The sequence below is a fragment of the Scardinius erythrophthalmus genome (assembly GCF_964197995.2).
Source record: "Scardinius erythrophthalmus genome assembly, chromosome: 7".
Taxonomy (NCBI): Eukaryota; Metazoa; Chordata; class Actinopteri; order Cypriniformes; family Leuciscidae; genus Scardinius; species Scardinius erythrophthalmus.
Window position 1 is genome coordinate 25597946 of NC_138227.1, and position 23236 is coordinate 25621181.

Genomic DNA, 23236 nt, shown 5'->3' on the forward strand with positions numbered 1-23236 from the left:
CTCCTTTTTACCATGTCAAGCCTGTTAAACTTGTCCAGTTGCCATTTACTCCAGTTTGAATGTGAGGAATCCACTGACTAATACTTGTGCTTTATTTTTCTGAACTTGAATGAAACCGAATCCACCGAATGCTTCTAAATGCCCTAAATATCAAAATGTCACGCTTGTTCATGATAAACTCACAGCCACGATGCAAACACTGGCAGAATGTTGCTGGGTGGTGGCGAGGTGGTTACTTATTAGTCCAAGCCCAAAAAAAACCAAAGTGTCATTAAAAAACTTTGAATGTACTCCAGGACATATAACTGGAAATATACACCATTTAGATGGGAACAATAGGGAAGTTTAAGATCCCAGGAAGTCGCTGATAAATTAAGTGACTAGGTTAATGCTATTCTCACACACACCCCCACCCTGATAAGGGATCAGGAAGCACTATCCCATTCCATCATGAAGAAATTTTGTGTTATAAAGGTTGATACTGTTTTGTTGTGGTGTGAATCACTTAACTTTATCTCACATAGCCGTTTTACCTGTACTTGTCTTTTATCCGTGATTAAGTGTTGTTAACACACTATTTCCACTTTTGTTTCACAGTAAGATAGAAGAGCAGAAGAGAAATGTCTAGATGACTAGATAAGCCGTATGCAAAATTCACATGGCTGCACTTGGAGGATCAGATTTCCAGACTGTTTTTAGATTAGAGGGCAGATGTAGCGGTTAATTGTAGTCGCTGTAGGGTTTGAACAATGCAAGGTAATCGCCTCAGATAAGTTACCGGTTTGTAAATTAAGTTAAACTAGCTTATTCTGGCTGGTGTTTACTATGTAGGAATGTTTGATGGTTTGATAGCTAATTCATTTGATATCGTACACATCTCATTCGTATGTTTTTCATAATATCTGTTTACGTCCGGTTAGGGTTGGGGTAGACCTTTATCCTTTTTTTTTTTTAAATAGTTACGCTCACATATCGCATCTTACACATGGCATGGTTCAACAAAAAATGTGGTACATTTTTAAAAACATTTTTAGAACATTTTTAGAAAAAATACAAAATTCCACTGCCCTTCTGTTTTTAAATGCAAAATCGTGTTCCGTGTGAACGGCCCCCTAAAGTCGGCATGAAATGGATAGTCCCATTATGATGTATATCCCAGTGAAATGGCTTCTATAATGAGAAAAATTAAGGTGGGATCTTATTCTGTCTTTCGGGAATTGATTGGATCGTAGGAAGTGTGGCGTTGCAAATTATATGGACTTGTATCTGATTCAGACCATATTTTAAAGTGGTTTGAAATGCGTTCCCAATCAGATTTTTACAGAATTATGCATTTCAATGTCAACTCTATCAACGGCAAAATGAATCTGCATCAGTCAGGTGGTACAAGTAAGAGCTCTGTAAGTTGTTTACATTCATTATTATTGTAATGTTATGTGCTTTGAGTTATGTGCTCTCGTGACTCTTTGTAGACTCTGCTGTGTGCGTTTGTGTGTTTTGAAGGAGGCGTGATTTTGGAGACGCTCTGAAAGGAGGCTGGGATCTTGTGCTTTCAAAGCTAGCTTGCTATTGCTAGCCTCTCTGAAATTGCCTACCCTGCCTTTAAATGGAATTTCTGGTGAAAAACCCTTTCTGTTGACATCGACAGTCAATTTTACTACTTTAGCTACTCATTGACTAACGGCTAATTTCGGCTGTTCATCATCTGGGAGCTTCAGGGTAAAACACAAATTACTGGAAATTATCAATCATTGACTGCTGGCTAAATATTAAACTATATGGCACAAGAACTTTACAGGGGATAGAATTATGCTTTTCTATAGTACATAATCAAATTTAAAAGTTAAAAATCAAATTTTACATGAAAATTCTGCCCTTGGATTATGCTGATCCATACTCAAATATTCGCACAAACTGCAGGGTGTGCCTGTTGTAACACAATAACCTTTCTGCGTTAATAAATACATTTTATTGCACAACCCTCTCCTTTTATATTGATATATCCATGGTCTGTGTCATTTCATCCATATTAATATCCCTATTTTGGAGTATTAACATTTCCTCCTGGCTCCCTTCCCTAAACTTCATGTATTTAAGACAGTCACCTGAGGTCAAAAGCCTTGACAGACACGTGCTTGAGGTTTAGCGTAACATACCGCTGAAAACAATCTCTGTGTATTTATGAGAACACTGTTTCCTTAATAACCTGCAATTGTACGACCTTTGATAACATTCATCTCTTGACCCACATCAAGCCATATCTCTTTAATAGTTTCAGAGGTCACATAATATAAAAGCACTCCTGGATAACAATAAAAAACACGTGTATACTTGTCAAAAAAAATATATTTCCTCATTCAAACACATGAAAACAACTTTAGCTGAAACATAAAATTATGATTCACCAAAATATTTTACACAGGATCAGCAAATTACCAAACGAAACGTCTGATAATTTCCAGATGAACACTGCTGGAGATTCTGGCATTGCTGATCTCCTGTCTGTCTGTGCAGATTCAGTGTAATATTGGGCGGAAGAGTCTCTCGCTCGTCTTATCTCAGGATCAGCCCAGTTCTTCACGGGCTTTGCCTTGTTTGCGGGGCATCTTTTTATTGCTGCCGTCCTCAAGTTCTTTGTTCTTATAATAATGAGGAGCCACTTCAAGCAGCCAGCCGTTATCAATCTCGATCACCTGCAAGACAGATTTTTTTAGAATAAAGCATATTTGTACATTTTCTGAAGAATAATTAAGTGCTTGCCCGTTCAAAACTTGCTGGCAAGACTTTAGGGTATTTTCAGTGGTTGCTAAAGCATTACAATGTGATTTCTAATAATGCGTTCACACTTGTAGTTCGGTTCTCGTGGTCCAGGCCAAAAAAAGAAAATAATACATTTTAGTCCTGGTAAACTTAAGTGTTCACTCTGTCATTTTTAACACGGAACTGTGTGCTGGGCTAAATACACTCGTTGTATGCGTGTATATATGATGGTATTTTTTAATCAGCTGAATACTCGCAAAGAGATTGGAAAATGTGTAATGGATTAAAAACACACTGCCTGGAATTCATTCGTTGGCTGTATTTTGTTCGTATTAATTCCTTGCCCAATGTCTTTGATATAAATTGAAAATAAAATAGGAACTAAAATCAAACCTTACAGACTTGTACACCTTTATTTATTATAAGGTAGAGGAATAATTATTATTTTTTTAGCATCTAATTTAAATAAAGCTTCATGAACTAGTACAGTAGAAATAGGTGAGAAGGATCTTTGTAGGGCAAAGAGAAACAACATCAATATTTTCATTTATCTTATTTACATTTATTACATGGCTTGGTTGAATTCCAATGTAGAATGCGGTCTTTTATTTCTTGATAACAGACCGCTGCGAAGTATAACACACCGTTGCCAGGAAAAACAGAGCGTTGCTATGGACGCAGGATTCTAACCGTAGAGACGGAACGGACTATTTTCTTTGGTGGAAGCAATACAATCGTTTTTAAATCAATAAACTCCTTTTTAAATCAATATTGATTTATTTGGTGGGTAGCCATGTAATACCTCTGCTTCGCGTCGGGGTCCCGATCAGCCTGTCGGGGTTGTATTCGCTATAACAACCGCCTCGCTCTACATTATCCCTTACTTAAATCATTATGTAAAGGAACTGGACAAACATTAATAAAATAATTATTTAAAAAATCCACTTGTTCTGATTTATGTTTAAGAATTCAGGTAAATTAGATTACTATTATTTAAATCATCACTTAACATAGAAAAATACTAAGAGGAATTTGTATTTTTTACCATTTTTGTGCATTTATTATGAAATGTGCTATAGACTGCCAAACTGACAGACTATTTGATTTCTTTGCTTTAGCCCCTTGTCTAATAATAGAAAAAATAGCGTCATTAAACCATGGATTGTTTTCTCCACCTATCCTAAAATTTTGATAAAAGGAACAATCAGCATGTTTATCACATAACATTAAAAGGTTGTTTTTAAAATAATCCCATGCTTGCTCAACATTATCCATTATAGAAACATGGTATAAATCAATCACTGTAACAGAAAAAGGCTTGTTCGTTTAAATGTCAAAAGTCTTTTGTAAATAAAACGCAATATATTCTTGGGAGTCTTTTCTCCCAGGTTTCTCACAAACACAACTGCACAATGGTCACTTAAATCATTACAAAAAAATCCCATCAGCAGATAATTTTTTGAGGTACATTAATTAAAATATAGTCCAATAATGATGATTTAGACATATCTTTATGATGCATCCATGTCTGTGATTTTATCAACTGAACCAAACCCAGAGAGTCACAGGTTTCTTTGAATACCTCAGAGGATGAAGATAACCAGTACCAGTTCAGGTCTCCAATGATGACCAATTCTGATTTAGTCCAGTTATGAAGAAGATCAGAAATCAATGAGCTTTGGATTTAGCTGATGGCATACGTCCGATAACAACCAACTATTTTTATGTCTGAACCATACAAGAAGGATAGTTTAATTACAAATCAAAACAGTTTGATTTAGTAATGGACAAAACCCAAGCGCAGTTGAATATAGATTTAACATAAATTGCAATCCCTCCTATGGCGAAAAAAAAACAGATATGCTCGAGCATTCTGTGCCCATTTAGGGTCGCACCTTGTGACATAACGTCCTGTTTTTGGTTCGTTTAGCAATCGCACCAGAGTTCGTTTTTATCAAACCAAACCTGCCAAGTGTGAACACACCTTTAGGAGTGGATTTTAGAGAGTTGCTATGCGGTTGCTTACAGGCTCAAGTAAAAAAGAACCAGTCTGTTTAAATCCCTAACACCAAGTATGATTTTTGTCTTCAATAATATTAGTTATATCTGATTAAAAATACAAAGAATGTGAAGGACGACTCCATACCTGTCTCATGAACTCTTTGGTGGTGAAGACCAGCTCGTGGTAGATCATCCAGCGTGGCTGTTCCTCGAAGAGTGAGCTGTTGGGATGGACGTAAACAGTCTGCTGGTGTTTGACTGTTTTATAACCCCCTTTACTCAAGCGTGCCGTGTGGTAGAAATATCCCGCAGTCACCGCCTGGAAGATAAAGCAAGCACATTTAGCACTACAATGTATTAATTCTTATTACGAAGGCTCTCTGAAATACATGATTCTGATTGGTCAATCGTGACATTCTAAAGTCAAATAATTTTCATATAATCACCTCTAAACTGTATAACTGATGCAATAATGAGCAGCATCACAGACAAAAATATATTTGACTGGTCCAACATTTTTTTTCTATTGTGGCTGAAGACAAGTGTATGATCTGTGCACTGTTACTCATGCCACAAATTATTCTTAGTCACCTAACCTGCATTCATCAATGCCAAACTCCTTTAAATATACAAAAGCATCTCCTAAAGCATTCAGCAACTGTGTTAGTGTGCCTCTTGAAATACTCTGACGTGAAAATCGCATCGACTTTTTAAAATACTGATGATTCATAGTGACACTAGTCTCTCATAGAACAGGAAGTACTCAAAAACAAAGAAATGAGAGACAGATTTACTCTTGAAAAGTTATTTTAGTAAAGTTTGATTTAATTTCCCCCTCAGAATAAAACATTGTAACCTGGGCTAAAAAACCTTGGGTTAAGTGCAATGTGAAAAGCCCTAAAGAGACAAGTAAGCACTTACTTTAATAGTTGACAATGCAAATTGTGTCACAAATTCTACTTCAATCTTTTTAGCCAGTAAGGGCCACAAGTAAGAGTGTCAAGTCAAATCTTAAGGGAATTCAGTCTGTAAAGAGTATGTATGTATAAAACTTCAAAAATGCTCTTAAGAATAGGCTTAGGCTTTACCTTAAATGTCAAAAATTCTTAGTAAAAAGTAGGATTTGTTTAAGAGTAGGAGCTATTTATAAAAAAGCTAAAAGCAACTTTCAACAAGTCTAAGACTGACTCTTAGGTGCTGAGATGGCACTTAAGTTTTGCGATCAAAGGACTTTAATGATGTCAACTCAAAAATGGCTGCCCTCAACCTCTGAATCAGCCAATAGTGAGCCTGGAAGAGTAGTCATGGCAGTATGACACCAATATTTTGGTGTCTATTTAAAAAAAAAAAAAAAAAAAAAAAAAAAAATTATATATATATATATATATGAAGATCAGTTGGAAAGTCAATGAACTGCCATACAGTAGTGGCCAAACATGTTGTCTGGCCTAGAAAAATTTTGTTTCACCCTTTATCCAAATATTAAATAAAATGTGTTAAAGATTTTGTAAACATATTGCGTAGTTGTGCTTTGAGTCAACTATTTTATTAGTAATAAAGCAATTAAATTGCTAGGATGTCAAACAAAGAAACTATGAACAAGTAAAAACAAGAAAGAACCAATGAAATGTTAATAACTGGTTATGTTGTAGTCAATTTATGCTTTTTCCTGTGAGCTTTTATGCATTTTTTGCATGCTTACTGTGGACTGATTCATTATTACTTTCATTTCTGCAGTTAGAGCATTGAATTGTAGAGTGGAAGTAGTAAACAAATTTCTTACAAGGTCAGTTACAAAAAAAATACCTTGACAATCAAGCCTGTATCATTTTACCAACTCCATGTCATCACTCCAATACATTATATCTTCTAGGGATGCACTGATATGAAAATTTTGGCCGATACCGATAACCAATAATTCTTTATATTTGAAAGCCGTTAAATTGGCCGATAAATCTAAGTTTTATGTAGTTTTTGAGAGCCTGATTACAAGAACAAAAGTCTCACCATTAAAATCCACGTCCCAAGCACGCAATTATAATGATGTTCAATGTAGCGTATTTGACAGACTTGCACTGCACATGTTGCACTTAACTGCATTTTCCTTTTTTGGAGTGATTTCAATTGTATTTCAAGCAATTCAAACCCATCATGGCGAAGAACAGTGCGCATCTGAAGTGTCTCAGCTGAAGGAAATAATCCATTATTTATCGGCTTTAATATACTGACCAATTTTTTTTTACATATATCGGCCGATACCAATATGGAGGCCGATATATCGTGCATCCCTAATATCTTTATTGGAATGTGTGTGGTCTCCTCCTCTCTGCTGCCATCTTGTTACTCCTAAGTAGGTTAGGATAACTATCCAGCACTCTAATAGGCCTACACTTTAATAACACAACACTTTAATAATTTAGAAGCTGAGATCAAGTCTTAACACTTAGGAACCTTTATTCTTAAATCAAGGAATAAGAGTAAAATTACGTCATTCTTAGAATTTTGACACACTTAAGACAAATATTTTACTCAGAGCAGATTTATACATATGGCCCCAGGTTCATAAAGGTTAGATAGCAATCACATGCAAAGCATCAGACTTCTGTCCAAACACATTATCACTGGAGGAAATGCAAGAAAGGAAGCGATGTAGGGAAAACGAGGAAATCACCTTGCGGATGGGCACGCTGTCACCGTCGGAGCTGCACAGCTCCACCTCGATCCTGTCCATCAACCCCTCCAGCTGATCACGCACATCTCGAGCTCTCTTCATAGAGCGGAACTGGATGAAGTTCTCGAAGCACCACTGAGTGGAGTAACCGCTCTCTACCCACTGACAGAGAAAGAGAGAGACTATTTAATACATTTTCCTTATCTGGTGAAAATAATTCAGTTTTTATGGAATACATTTTCTTTTCTGGAGACAATAATTGCGTGTTTTGTGCATGCGACAAGTCTGATACACGACCAGATTACTCATGAACAAATGACTATGACCATTATATGTGATTTATACTTCAGGTTTATGAGACCATTTTTAAATTCATATTTAAAGATACATATTCACATATAAATTAATAAAAAAAACATGATAGAAAACATTTTAATATTTTACAAAAAATAAGCATAGTGAAAGTCCAGCGGAAAGGTTGAATAAATATAAGAAAAACATTTTGGGGGACTGTGGGGTCAACAACATTTTTCTTTCCAAAAAAGGCAGAAGTATTCTTACAAGGCAATGATATTTGTATGCCACAAATACTATTAGGATCAACAGAGTGAAAGAATTAAACTGAAATTAACATTTACTAAATACAATCTTGACTATAACTTAAATTGAGCAATTCTGTAATATAATAACCCCCCAAAAAACCCTCCTAAATGCCTGATTTTAGCTGCCAAAAATGTCTTATTTTTAATGCATATGGGCTTTGCTTCTGCTGTTTGAACAGTCATTCTTACAAAACACTGTTCACTCCAAAGTTATAAATGTACAAGACAAGAACTTCCTGCAACAGCATCTACATACACACATGCACGTATGCCTGGACAGGCCTGCATAACCTGTTTGGCTAAACAATTGCTGCACATCTCTCATAAGGAAGTCACGCTAGATGAGACGAGGATTCTGACAAAAACAAAACATTTCAGTTGCCGCAACTAACATTCATAAAATGCTTCAAATCTGAGATTGATTGCCACTTTGAGTGGTGTTTCCACATGCACACATAAACGCACCTGTGTATATACATTGAGCAGCACCATGTGATCTCCTCCTGGTACCACAAAGTTCATCCTAGCATTGTCGGCATGGACCACTTTGTCCTTTGGGCGGTAGAAAATGGTGTTGTTCACTGACAGCATGGCTGCAATGGTCAGAACCTCCTCGGAGCACTTATAACTTCAGGAGAGACCAAAGAACAATGTTGAAAACATTACAATAACGACTCAATGAAAAAAATGAGCATATAGGTAAACTGAGGTGATTATTTTTGCAGATTAGACTCACTGTTCAGAAGCCAGAATCATTTTACTCAGCATGGGGTCCACAGGAAGTTCAGCCATCCTTCGGCCGAGCTACAGCGCGAGAAGAAGAAAAGGAAGTCAAAACCCTGGACAAAAGAGCTATACATTGGCATATTTCCATGAGGGATATTATAAATCTGCAGCTTTAATTTATGTATACTTATTTTCAACGTCCAGAACCCTTATTGAGTTCATTAAAGTACTTAAGGGTTTAGAAAACCAACTGTAGCATAACTAGGTTTCTAAAGGCATTTTAATTTGTTTTTGCGCACCTTAGTGAGTTCACCGAGGTGGTTGAGGGCTCCCAAAGCGTAGAGCTGTTCCAGAGCCAACACCAGCGTTTCGTGAGGAGGAGGATCCATGAAGTCAAAATGAATTAGGTCATTTATGCCTAATGCACAAATCAGGAAAAACATGTTAGATCTGCAGCACATAATAAAAAACATTTGGTGTTTGATTACAGGGAGTGAAAAAGTGTGTCAGGTTTATGTATGCATTAACATTTCAATTTCTCAATACCACACCCCAAATTGCCATTATTCTTCATAGCAGAAATAATTACAAAGACATTCAACATTACTAACCCTAGTAGAATGCCCTAAAAAGTATTGGGCCATTTAAGCTCTGTTTAACATTGAGTCTGAATGTCATTCACAGCATTTCTCTTAACTAATTTCACTTTCATTTCATTTTAATCAACAAGTACCTGGTGATTTTAAAGGAAGTACACTACCGTTCAAAAGTTTGGGGTCAGTAATATTTTTTAATGCATCCTTGTGAAAAAAACTATTAATATTAAGCAAGTATGCATTAAAACGATCAAAGGTGACAGTAGAGACATCTATAAAGTAACAAAATATTTCTATTTCAAACGTTCTTTTGAACTTTCTATTAATCAAAGATGAATGTATCCACGTTTTCCATGAAAATAAGCAGCACAACTGTTTTCAACATTGATAAGAAGAAGAAATGTTTCCTGAGCAGCAAATCAGCATATTAGAATGATTTCTGAGGGATCATGTGACACTGAAGACTGGAGTCATGATACTGATAATTCAGCTTTGCACCACAGGAATAATTAAAATGTATTAATATATAAAAATAGAAAAGAGTTATTTTAAAATTGTATTATTACATGGCTTGGTTGAATTCTAATGTAGAATGCGGTCTGTTATTTCTTGCTAACAGACCGCTGCGAACTATAACACACCGTTGCCATGCAAAGCAGAGCGTTGCCACGGGCACGCAGGATTCTAACCGTAGAGACGGAACAGACTATTTTCTTTAGCGGAAGCAATACAATCATTTTTAAATCAATAAACTCCTTTTTAAATCAATATTTTGTGTCAAATTATAGATTTATTTGGTAGGTAGCCATGTAATAAGCGGGATAATGGAGAGCGAGGCGGTTGTTATAGCGAATACAACCCCTTCAGGCTGATTCAAGACCAACCGCCTCGCTCTACATTATCCCTTACATAATATTTCACGATGTTACTTTTCTTGTGTCACTAACGTTTGTCAGCCACAAAATATTAAAATAATTTTCTTCATTTTAAACTATATTTATATTTTAAGACCATAAGAAATGTATTTTTGTGATACTCTATGTTTTACTAGGAAAGTGTGTTTGTGCTGTTTTTCTTTAAAATAATGCCTCTTGGTTTGGAATCTTCACTAAAGCCATCTGATCTTTTTAATGTCTGCACTCAGTGCATAGAAATCAAGCTAACATGTAGATTTGTTCTGGTAAAGTCATCAAGTCAAACTGATTCATTCATTCTTACCAAGACTTTTGAGCAGCAGAACCACATTTCCCAGGTTTGTTCTCTGGATCTCAGGGACAGTGGTCTCCTCCATCTCATGTTTAAAGGCCCAGGCGGTGTACAGCCTAAAACATTTCCCAGCAGCCACTCTTCCTGCACGACCTGCTCTCTGATTGGCAGAGGCCTGTGTGATAATATAACACATTATCGATCTCTAATTCCACACATAAATGACCATTTTAACCTTCAATAGTGTAATATGACCTAAATGAGTGACTCGTTGACAGACAATAACCTGCTATCTCTGTATATACTTCCCTACATTCAGACACACATTACAAATTGAAATAATACTAATAACTATAATAATAATTTCTATGTAACAACTAATATTTACAATGTCATGTCTCAGTGTGACTTGTCTGAATACTTTTGGGTCAACTGCATTCTCGACAGATAAATGTGAGAGAACGTCATTTCTTGAAACTTCTCTTACTCGTGAACAGGGTGTGACAATGAGAGATTCCATTCCTGTTCTTGCATTGTAGCTCTTTTGTTTGCAGAAACCTGGGTCAATCACGTAGATGATGCCATCAATGGTCAGAGACGTCTCTGCGATATTTGTGGCCACCACAACCTGCAGAAGAAAAACCACAAACCATTACTCAATTTCATATTCAGTGTTTAGTGTTTTTATCAAGATATACAAAAGAAAGCTTCTAAAAAAAAAAACATTTACATAAGATTTGCATTAGTTTTTTTTTTTTTTTGCTTCTTTTAGATAAAGGCATCTACTATTATGCATTAACAAGTATTTGTGGCTTTCCACAGACTTCAACAGACATGCTGCCTCCTGCTGGCCGACAAAGGGAATGGCGTTTCTTACTTTGCGTGCTCCAGGCGGAGTGGGATTGAAGATTTTGGCCTGCATGTCTGAGGGCAAGTTGGCATAGATGGGAAGAACAAGGAGCTCAGATATCTTAGAACCCAGTCTCCTACATCTCTCCTGTAGGAGTTCACAGCACGCCTCGATCTCCTCCTGCAACACCAGAGGACACAGTAAACATCAATATTACCAATATAAATATAGTCTACCTTACAGTAATATTCATGACCCACTTTTTGGAATAAACTGTCCTGAAATAATAATACAGATTAAGTCTTTCAGCCTCATCACACAACTTTCCCATCTCAAAAAGTAGGGTTTTTTTTGGAAAGAGACAGAAAAAGGGGATGCAGGCTTGTATTTAGTGTAAATGAATGTAATCTAATCAAGATTCATTCATACAAAAACCTTCGTGGACCATTTTCACAGACTGTCATGACGTTTCTACAGTTATCGACATCGCAAATCAAGTTTTAAGGTACACTATGTAACTTTTGGCCCTCTTTTTAGTGGTTTAAAAAACAAAACTGTCTGCATTTTGCAGAAGAACATTGTTTTGGTTGTGCTTCGGCTCTGCGTGACTGTGCGGATTAATATGGTTTTCTTACTGCTCATAAAACATTCACTGCTAGGCATAAGAGAAATAATCAGTGAAATAATCACTTGCTGAAGATGTTACTGCAGCTTTACCCATTAATAGAAAATGCATGATATATGTTACATTCAAGGTGACTGTGACAGCGGGGAATGTGTGTCAAGGGAAAAATCTGTGACAAGTTATTGGAAAAACATTAGCACGTGGAGTATTGCTATACTGTGACTCACTCAGATGTTAATAGATTTATGCGTTGATGGATACGGCTCATGTCCACCCAGAAGGGAACTGTGAACTTTAAACAGACTGAGTGTCAAGGACTGACCTGTCCTGTGAGGAAGACCAGTATGTCTCCAGGCGGCTGAGTGACATGAATCTGTAGCACTGACACCACACATGCTTCGAGATAGTCGGCCTCTGGAGCCTGAAACCAAAGACAATTGATATTAACATTGTGCAATGTACAAATTAAGGCAAAAATAGATCAGAGAAATCACTAAACAGGATTCTTACACCATGTCCAAGAATGGCTGATAATACAATTCTATACCATTTCGTCTAAATAAATTAAGCTGCAGTCGGCAAGTCTGGCAGATTGGGTCGACTTAGCCAAAATTTTGAATGTTTACAAGTCTCATGCCCCTCCCCCACTACCAGCGAGCACCCTCCCATCGAGTTCGTGCTCGTCAGTGCGTGTGCACCAGATTTTCTGTGAACGCGTCAGTCTCTTCAGCATCAGTCAACACCATGGACTCGGACTCGGAGGTAGGCTGCCCTGGCTAATCTACCCATAGAAAGCAATAACGGAGGAATGGAAGCTTGTTAGTAGATTTTCTCTCCGCCAACACCTGCGAACTTCAGGCGTGTGCATGTGATATTGTAACGTGCGCGGGGGATCTGTGGCGTGTGCCCGAACTGTGATTGACAGTCAGATCTCACACCCCCCTGCGCTGGTTGGACCAGAAGAACCGGGAGCGGTGGATTTTTGCAAAACAAATAACAGGCTCCATGTGGACGTAGAAGCGCAGGTTTTTTTCTAAAACCGGCTGATTTATGTTGTTCTCTCAGAGCATAGTGTCGGCTTCAGTGAATATGATCAAAAAAATCTTGCCGACGGCAGCTTTAACAAAACATAAATGTAAAAATTTACAATTAATCGTTATAAATGCTAATAGTGAATTTGTACATCATAACATTTTTAATTTCAGTAAGAAAATGGATATTTATTTTGATATTAGCTACATTCTAAGACTGATTTTTTTTATATAAAAAAATACAGTACAAACAGTAATTCCGTCGGTCTTAGTGCACGATGTAACTACAGAAGAGTCAAGTTTTAAATAGGAAAAATATCGAAACTCTTTGGTCATTTTTTTGAGAGAAATGCTAATGGTCTTGTCCACTTCAATGATGTATGCTAAGCTATGCTAAAAGTGGTACCGCCAGAACCGGAGATCGGCTGAATGGATTCAAAAACGGTAAAACTCAACTGTTTAACTCTGGGGGAGTTGTAAAATGAGCCTATTTCCAAAAAAAGTGAAGTATCTCTTAAAGTGACAGCAGCCAGATAAACCTGCTGCTGTCTGTCATGTTAACAAAAGAACCAAAGACAAAGAGAAAATCACTCTGCTCTTGACTAAATAACTTTTGTAACTTTATTTCTAAGCATTAAACTGCATTTAATCTTTACAATGAAAACTATCCAGTGTTATTTTACATTTGATTACTTTAATTGCTGTAGTATTTCTTACCTGAGTACTAACCTACTGTTAAACCCACCTGAAAAACTTAAAGCACTGTTCATTTCATATCTCTATTATTCGATTGCATTTGTGTCAATTGTTCTTATTGTATTACTGACTATTTACTTGTGTTTTTTTATGAAGATAAAATTTAGCATTGAAGAAAAGTAGATTTGTTTTATGTATATGTTGTCAATTATAGTTAGAGAGAAAATCGGAATTGGCCAAGAAAATTGCAATTGTATATATGTGTATAAATATATATATAATATATATATATATATATATATATATACACACTGTATATATATACACATATATACAGCTCATGGCATATCATCTAGTTCAACAAGAACAGAAAACACTGCACCCGTGTATGACAACCAGGATGCTAATCATGGTCCATTACCTTTGTGTAGTAGATGTCCACAGGGAACCTGCGGCCGGGAATCCTAAATACAGGCGCGTCGTCAAAGAAGCTGGAGAAACGCTCTGTGTCCAGAGTGGCACTGGCCACCAGAACCTTCAAATCAGGGCGGAAACGTGCAATGTCTTTAATTAGACCGAAGAGGATGTCTGTGTGTAACGTTCGCTCGTGGGCCTCATCAATGATGATCACACTGATCACAGAGAAAGACAGCCAATCAGAACAGAGAATGCAACAACGAAAAACAGACCTATATTAAAAAAAAAAAAAAAAGTCAAAAATATGTATTCTGTATGTTTTTACCTGTAGCTGGCCAGGTCGGGCTCTGTAAGAAACTCTCTGAGCAACATGCCATCAGTCATGTACTTCAGGATGGTCCTCTCTGACGTACAGTCCTCAAAACGGATGCTGTAGCCCACCTGTGGAAAGTAAGACAACATAACGGAAACAAATTTGCCACAATTTTACAAACACTTTAACTTCTCTTATGTACACAAACACAATGGCAAGCCTGCAGGCTCATCATGTATAAATCACACATTTAATAAGCAGATGGATTATGACCTCATTTCCTAGTTTGACATTCATTTCCTGTGCGACTCTAGCTGCCACAGACATGGCCGCCACTCTTCGAGGTTGAGTGCAGCCAATCTTCATTCCTCCTTCAGTGTAACCCTGAAAGAAAAAAGATCAAGAAATTAAATGTTCCTGCCGTATAGGGTTAGTTCACACAAAAATAAAAGTTCTGTCATTTAACGTCATACCAAACCCAAACTTTCTTCAGAACACAAATGAGGTTATTTGAATGAAATCTGAGAGATTTCTGTCCCTCCACTGAAAGTCTATTCACCCAAAACTCTGACGATTCATAAAGAGATCGTAAAATAAAATGTATTAATCGAGCGGTTTAATCCAAGTCTTCTGAAGAGACACAATCTCTTTTGAACACATTTAATTCAGGCTTTTATTCACATATAAACATTGATCAGCAAACGTGCAATGAGGTTCATTCTCGTGTGTTACACAGCACGTTTGAGCTTCTGAAAGAACCAATCAGGTTTGATCTTGAGCAAGTATGGTTGAGCTTCTGTTTACCATATAAGTTCTTGATGTGTTCGCTGATCACTGTTTATGAGAATAAAAGCCTAAATTAAATCTGTTCATCATATAAAGCCATTAACTTTTTTAAGTCTCAAAGCATTGGGTGAAAAGACTTTAAATGGAGGGTCAGAAATCTCAAATTTCATTAAAAATATTTTAATTTGTGTTTTGAAGATGAACAAAAGTCTTATGAGTTTGGAACGAGTGAGTAAATGATGATGGAAATTTACTTTTTGGGTGAACAAACCATTTAATATAATATATACTGTTGTGCCGCTATTCTGATTTTAAGCACAGAAATGTGTAAATTGGATGGAAACTAGTTTTTATAACTACTGATGCAAAAATATCTATGGTTGCATTAATGTTTTTTTCCAGTCATAGATTAAGTTGAGAGGATCTACATGTTCCTGATTACTTTATATTCTCATGTGAAACCTAGAAGTGCACACATGGAGCTCCACTGGATCCACACAAACCCTGAGCTTAAAAGCTATTTGCATATAAATGTTTTATTATAAGCACGTACATCTTCCACAAGATACTGAGGGATCTGGGTGGTCTTGCCGGATCCGGTTTCCCCCTCTATGACCAACATCTGGTGGTGTTTGATGGCAGCTAGAAGGTCTTCTCTGTACGGAAAGATGGGCAGGCTGCGTCTCACTTCCTGGATGGACTGCTTCTCTTTCTCAGCTTGAGATATCTCAGGTTCGCTTTCCTACAGTTCAAAAACAGGAAGACGCAAGATTGTTTTTACTTTCTGTATTAAAGACAGACAGATACAGAAATAGAGCTGTGGAATATAATCATTACAATGCATCACAATGCTGATGTGAACAATTCTGCATCAATGCATAAAAACGAAATAATCGAAATTTAAACAAATAGGCCTATCATACATATTAATGTACTGTTTTATTGTAAATAAAGTACTCTTATTACAGGCTATATTAATAAAAAAAGATATGCATGTCCTTCGTAAGCAAAGCACTTGCATCTGTTACGAATTTCACAAAAGGAAATCATTTTTAATCAAACAATAAAAGAAAAGAGGGAGTCACTGGTCTTGACTGAATAACTTTTGTAGCTGTAATAATAATCAATTTATTTATAAATACACTAAAGACCATACAGTGACTATTTTTACATTTGATTATTCAATTAACTATATTGTGATTGTAATATAAATATTACTATAATAACTGAGATTATAAATAAAATAATTATTATTAATTAAAGAATTGGGGGAAACGATGCATCGTGAATTGCTTTATAATCGAATCGTTACCCTCTGAATCGTAATCGAATCCTGAGGCAAGTGAGGATTCACACCTCTATACAGAAATATAATCAATACACAGAATAGAATTTTTGAGTGATGTCAACCTTCTCCGACAGCGTTCCCTTCATGGTAATGGCCGTGCTGACGAAGTTGATCATCTCCTCTTCCTCTAAAATGAGCTGATACTTGTCCTGCTCCTCCTTTATCCGCCGTTCCCGCTCTTCCCTGGCCCCAAACTGCAGGGTGGCGGTGGCCACTCTCGCCTCCTCCCAGCGGCCCTGCTCCCCGCCTCCCTCTCTGGGAGTCTCCTCAAACTCCAGCTCCATTTCTTTTTGAGGAATGGACTGAAAGAAATGGAAAAATAGGAGAAGAGAAAAACAATAAAATTATTCATTTAAGTTATGCATGTATAATAAATTACTTCATGGTTATTTAAAATAAAAAACATTGTTAAAAATTCCAGCAACTATATGTGACCCTGGATCACAAAACCAGTCACAAGTCGCACGGGTTTATTTGTGGCAAAAGCCAACAATACATTGTACGGGTCAAAATTAGTGATTTTTATTTTTATGCCAAAAATCATTAGGATATTAAAGGGTTAGTTCACCCAAAAATGAAAATTCTGTCAGTAATTACTCACCCTCATGTTGTTCCAACCGCGTAAGACCTTCGTTCATCTTCGGAACACAAATTAAGATATTTTTGATGAAATCTGAGCCATGTCTCACTCCTCCATAGGCTGCTATGTGACCGAAACTTGCTGGCCCAGAAAAGTTATTAAAAAGATCGTTAATATAGTCCAAGTAACTCCAGTGGCTCAATCTTAAGTTTATCAAGCGACGAGAATACTTTTTGTGCGCAAAAACAAACAAAAATAACGACTTTATTCTATTATTCATTTCCTTCTCTCTGGGCCTCGTAGTGTTTCTGCGCTGCGCGTCTGTGTTGCACGTCATCACGCATCACACACATGACCGGCGTCGGCCAATAGTGAGCCTACGTGGTGACGTGTAACACGGACGCGCTGCGCAAAAACACTACGCGAACCAACTAGAGGTCCAGAGAGAAGGAAATGAATAGTGGAATAAAGTCGTTATTTTTGTTTGTTTTTGCGCACAAAAAGTATTCTCGTCGCTTGATATACTTAAGATTGAGCCACTGGAGTCACTTGGACTATATTAACGATCTCTTTAATAACTTTTCTGGGCCAGCAAGTTTCGGTCACGTAGCAGCCTATGGAGGAGTGAGACATGGCTCAGATTTCATCAAAAATATCTTAATTTGTGTTCCGAAGATGAACGAAGGTCTTACGCAGTTGGAACAACATGAGGGTGAGTAATTACTGACAGAATTTTCATTTTTGGGTGAACTAACCCTTTAAGTAAAGATCATGTTCCATGAAGATATTTTGTAAATTTTTTACTGTAAATATTTAAAACATTTATTTTTGTGAGTGAATGCAGCACAATCGCGAACATAAATGGACAACTTTAAAGGCGATTTTCTCAATGTTTAGATTTTTTTGCACCCTCAGATTCCAGATTTTCAATAGTTGTATCTCGGCCAAATATTGACCTATCCTAACAAACCATTCATCAATGGAAAGCTTATTTATTCAGCTTTCAAGTGTTGTATAATGCTCAATTTCCAAAAATGTACCCATGTGACTGGTTTTGTGGTCCAGGGTCACATATTTGTAATATACACTACTGTTCAAACGTTTGGGGTCGGTATGATTTTGTTTTTATGTTTTCTTTTACCCTCACCAAGGCTACAATTATTTGATCAAAAATATAGTAAAACTGGTTTCTATTTGAATATATTTTTAAATGTAATTTATTCTTGTGATGTCAAAGCTGTATTTTCAGCATCATTACTCCAGTCTTCAGTGTCACATGATCATTCAGAAATCACTCTAATATGATGATTTGCTGCTCAAGAAACATTTATTACACTTGCACTGCTTTTTGTGAAAACTGTGATTATTTTTCTCAAGATTCTTTGGTGAATAGAAAGTTTAAAAGAACAGTATTTATTTAGTAATAACTTAAAAAAGCATGATTTACAGCATGATATTTCATTTTGATCACTGATTTAAATATTGCAGCATTGCCATTTTGAATTAAAGTATCTCACAACCCCCCTGTAGCTCATCTCTTAGACCTACCTTGTTTCTATTCTCTTCTGGCATGTAGTATCTGTTCTTTCTCTCCTCTTTTTCTTTAGCTCCTGCTTTCTTGTAGTCTCGGGCCAGGTCTCTGATCTGCCGCTTGTAATCTAGGTCTTTCCTCTCCTTAGTGGTTAGTTTCTGAGTGGAGAAGAGGTATTCCTCGTCCGCAATTTCAGCCTCGAGGTCTTCCAGCTTCTCCTGCTCTCTTTTGGTCAGATACTGCCGACGTGACTGTTTCCTTAACTCTGGAAGCTGAAGAGACCACACTGAATGTCAACAGGTATCAATCACAGCTGTCTTATATGGATTACTAAAAACTGGAATGTTGTATTAAAAGGGTTATGGCAATCGGGTTAACATGCTTCCATACGTTTCTAATTAGCATGAGAACATTGTTGTGCGTGTAAAGAACGTTTCTCACCATTTTCCTTCGATCCTCTTCATCCATTTTGTGCTTTTTCTGAGCTTCCTCATAAGCCTGAGATGATGAAAACAGACAGCGCGGATCATCAGCCCTCATATTTTAACAAATCATACCGAGATCCATCAATAGCAAACTAGCAGACTTTATTTTGTTGGAGTAAGGATGTATTTTGCATTACCTTTTTGTCATTTCTTTCAAGTACGTGTCTTGTCTTGTCTTTGTCTTTCTGTTTCACTCGTTCAGCAAATGCGTCCCTCTCCTCCAGATCTTGAATTCTCTCTCTCTCTTCCCGCTCCCATTCTTCCTCGTCCTCCTCTTTAGCAGCTTTTCTTGGCTCATCCATGACCTTTGTGCTGAAATAAATCATTGAGGGGAAAAAAGCACAATAATAAAACGAATAGTTCTCGCTTTCGGATTGAACCACATTTAAAGCCTTAAAAGGAACACTCCACCGTTTTTTTTAAATAGGGCTTATTCATCTTCTTTCCTACATTTAGATGGTGGGCAAATGCATTTTAACACTAACACAGATTAACACTAGGCGATTTCCTATGCAGATATTGACTTGGGACTATATTAGGGGGAAGCACAGGCGAAGCACTGCTACTTGGGCACAGAGATATCACACCCAAGTAGCAGTGCTTCGCCTGTGCTTCCCCCTAATATAGTCCTTAATATATAAGTCAATATCTGCCTAAATCGCCTAGGAAAATCGCCTAGTGTTAATCTGCATCCCTATTTGTACTCGTTGTGAATACGCAGGCCACAAGTAGTAATTAGGTGTGTTTTTTTTGTTTTTTTTATATTACTTTTACTCAGGACATGCAAGCTGGCAACAAAGGATTCCATTCATTATGCTAAGCTAAGCTAGCGCCGACCCTGTCAAAGTAAAACAATACATGCACTGAGACAAAAATGCATTTGCCCACCATCTAAATGTAGGAAAGAAGATGAATAAGCCCTATTTAAAAAAACGGTGGAGTGTTCCTTTAATTGAGAATGTTAATTTGTATGATTTAGTGCAAGCAAGGAAGTGCTAGCGGGTTTATTGAAATGTTAGGGGAAAACAGTGTAAAAACATTTAGATATATTGTATATTTGTAAAAAAAAAATGTAAAAAAATGACAAGTAAATAAATAACACATCTAACAGTACAGTACTAGAATGAGTTTGAAAAAAATATAAGTAACTTCATAGAAACTAAATATTTTAAGAATAATACTTTGACATATAATTGTCGCTTTTATAGACGCTTTTTAGGTTTTAAGATGGGAGTCTCTTACACAAGGATCATATTTGGGGGTCTGTGGCATCTAAAAGATTGAAAACCCCTGTTTTAGATTATCATAATCACCTCTTTTTCTTGTCCTCTTCACTGGATGATGAACTTTCCTCACGTTTCTGTCTGAGGTTTTTCCTTTTCTTTCCTTTGTCTCTGTCTTTGCTTTTCTTCTGTTTTCCACTTTCCCCGGCTGTCTCTCCATCACTCTCACTGTCCTCCAGAAGAGTGTAGGTTCTGTTCTTTCTCTCCATTTCCATGACTTGTCGTTCAATCGCTCGGGCGGGTTTTTCTGCCACATGTTTTTTGGGAGCCTGAAATGGAGGGTCATTACATTATATACAGTAAATGTATGTCTTAGTTTGGGAATTCTGTTAAACATACTGTCTGATTATAAAACCATACTTTGTTGTATAGCTCATGTGCAAACGCTGTGATTCTTTGATCAATGTCAATGGTTCCGGTTTGCTGAAGCCGAGCCACAAAGTCCTCTGGTCCAGAAGACTTCTTCACCAGACCGATCATGAACTGAGCCACATATCTGTCACTCAAACCCAGGATGTCATGGAGCTGGTCGCTAACCCACTGTTCCAGATTGGCCATTGTGACTGTACACAAAACCATAACATCTATTTTATACAATTCTGCGTCAACATGTTATTCAAAATAATATAAAAGTGAATCACAATACATCCATCCATCATCAGTATATGTGCAATGATGATATATATTTACTAGATAACACAGCTAAATGAGCAACACGTTCAAAACTGTAGGTGACTGGATACTGAATTTAATATTAGATTAAACTAAGCCGTCAAATCTTATTTCTAATGAAAGTTATGAACACAAGAAACATTCTGAGTGAAGGCTGAGATTGTTTTATCCCGATACTGATCGTGGAAATGAACAGCAAGTCAACACTAGACTAGATTATTTAAATTTATTGACTAGTATTTTGAAGATCTGACCCATGAATTCAAACGCACCGTGTACATAGAGTATTGAGGTTTATGCACATATACAACAAAAACACGACAGCATTATAAATCATAAGAAACGTTAGACTTACGTTAGTAGTGCCTCCACCATAGACAGTATATAAAGGCCTCCACACGCTTTCTCCTATGAAAACATTAACGCTAAATAGCTTCCGGGTAAAAAAATAAATAAAATAAAAAGAAACAAAAAGTAATTTCCGGGTCAGTTTTCTTAATACGACCTGTCAAAATAAAAGTCTGAGTAAAACGTTCAAACGTCACCTAGCCATAGACACAAAATAAACGAGCAGAAAGTTAACTGGCGTGAAACAGGGAAAACGTTGTAGTTGTCGCTACTAATTGATCTGAATAATACATCAGACTATCTTCTTGTGAAACGTAAATTATCGCCGGTGTAACTGTGTGGTCACGTGGTACCGGTTAGTTTTCTCAATGCAAAGATGTGATTAATGATAATTTTATTTGTGAATATTAGATAAGGCATGTTTAAAGTCATTTTATAGATGTTTCTGTGTGTTTATTTCAGGTACCATATGCTTGGATACAATAGATTGTAACGTTTATATATTTGAGTGTTCAACTCTTTCCATCGAGTCCTGAGATTTGAATTCCCTCATGTCAGAATACAAGCTACATGTTTGAATAACATGTCTGTGTATATGTATATGTATATGTATATGTATATATATATATATATATATATATATATATATATATATATATATACATATATACATATATATAATATACATATATGTGTGTGTGTGTGTGTGTGTGTGTGTGTGTACCTGTTTTTCTGAATTCCCTCATGTCAGAATACAAGCTACATGTTTGAATAACATGTGTGTGTGTGTATATATATATATATATATATATATATATATATATATATATATATATATACATATATATATATATATATATATATATATACATATATACATATATATACATATATATATATATACATATACATATATATATATATGTGTGTGTGTGTGTGTGTGTGTGTGTGTGTGTGTGTGTGTGTGTGTGTGTGTGTGTGTGTGTGTGTGTGTGTGTGTGTGTGTGTGTGTGTGTGTGTGTGTGTGTGTGTGTGTGTGTGTGTGTGTGTGTGTGTGTGTTTTAAAGTGCGCAATTGTGTCGCAATCTCCTGTCTGAAAATCTGCTAATTCGCAAATCCAGGTGATTGGAACAAAATACTGAGGAGGACTTTTACTTTCTGATCCTGGACTTTACACCTCTGGCAATAATTTCAGTTATTTCATATGGTCCTTTCAGCCTGCAACAGCAAATGAACCAAAACCCACAATGACACTGACCCAGCAAAAAAATATAGTAAACAGCAGGATAAAAACAAGATATTATTTCCATGTGTTTTGCCACAAAAGTTAAATAAGTTAAGTTTTATTATCTAAAGAAAGCACTCTCTTTCTCCCGCTCTCTCTCCCACTCAAATACACACACATACAGTATGGACACACACTCGCACAGATACGTGTTGTCAGCGTTGCTCTGGCTATTATTATTGAGACTAATATATTTGAGTGTTCAACTCTTTCCATCGAGTCCTGAGATTTGAATTCCCTCATGTCAGAATACAAGCTACATGCGTTTAACTGCTTCAAGAACAGCGCCATTATTACTTTGTGAGAAACTATTTTACGAAATCATCAGAGCAGCAATGACAACACATTTCTGTGTAAGAGTGTGTCCATACGGTGTGCATTTGAGTGGGAGAGCAGGAGAAAGCGAGAATGTGCAAAAAAACTT

General features: G+C 36.6%; 1 protein-coding gene across 1 annotated transcript; it reads right to left on the minus strand.

The window, feature by feature from the left end:
* Positions 1 to 1925: 1925 nt before the first annotated feature.
* dhx16 (DEAH (Asp-Glu-Ala-His) box polypeptide 16) lies at positions 1926 to 21636 on the minus strand. The gene is made up of 21 exons (XM_081371265.1): positions 21535 to 21636; positions 20868 to 21070; positions 20538 to 20776; positions 19362 to 19536; positions 19181 to 19237; positions 18757 to 19011; positions 16691 to 16930; positions 15834 to 16022; positions 14768 to 14878; positions 14507 to 14622; positions 14186 to 14396; positions 12360 to 12458; positions 11440 to 11592; positions 11050 to 11190; positions 10575 to 10737; positions 9060 to 9178; positions 8771 to 8838; positions 8500 to 8662; positions 7433 to 7594; positions 4907 to 5080; positions 1926 to 2693 (listed from the first exon to the last, which is right to left on the minus strand). The coding sequence occupies exons 2-21, from the start codon at positions 21063 to 21065 to the stop codon at positions 2565 to 2567; spliced, it is 3162 nt and encodes a 1053-aa protein (XP_081227391.1). The 5' UTR covers positions 21066 to 21070; positions 21535 to 21636; the 3' UTR covers positions 1926 to 2564.
* Positions 21637 to 23236: the final 1600 nt, after the last annotated feature.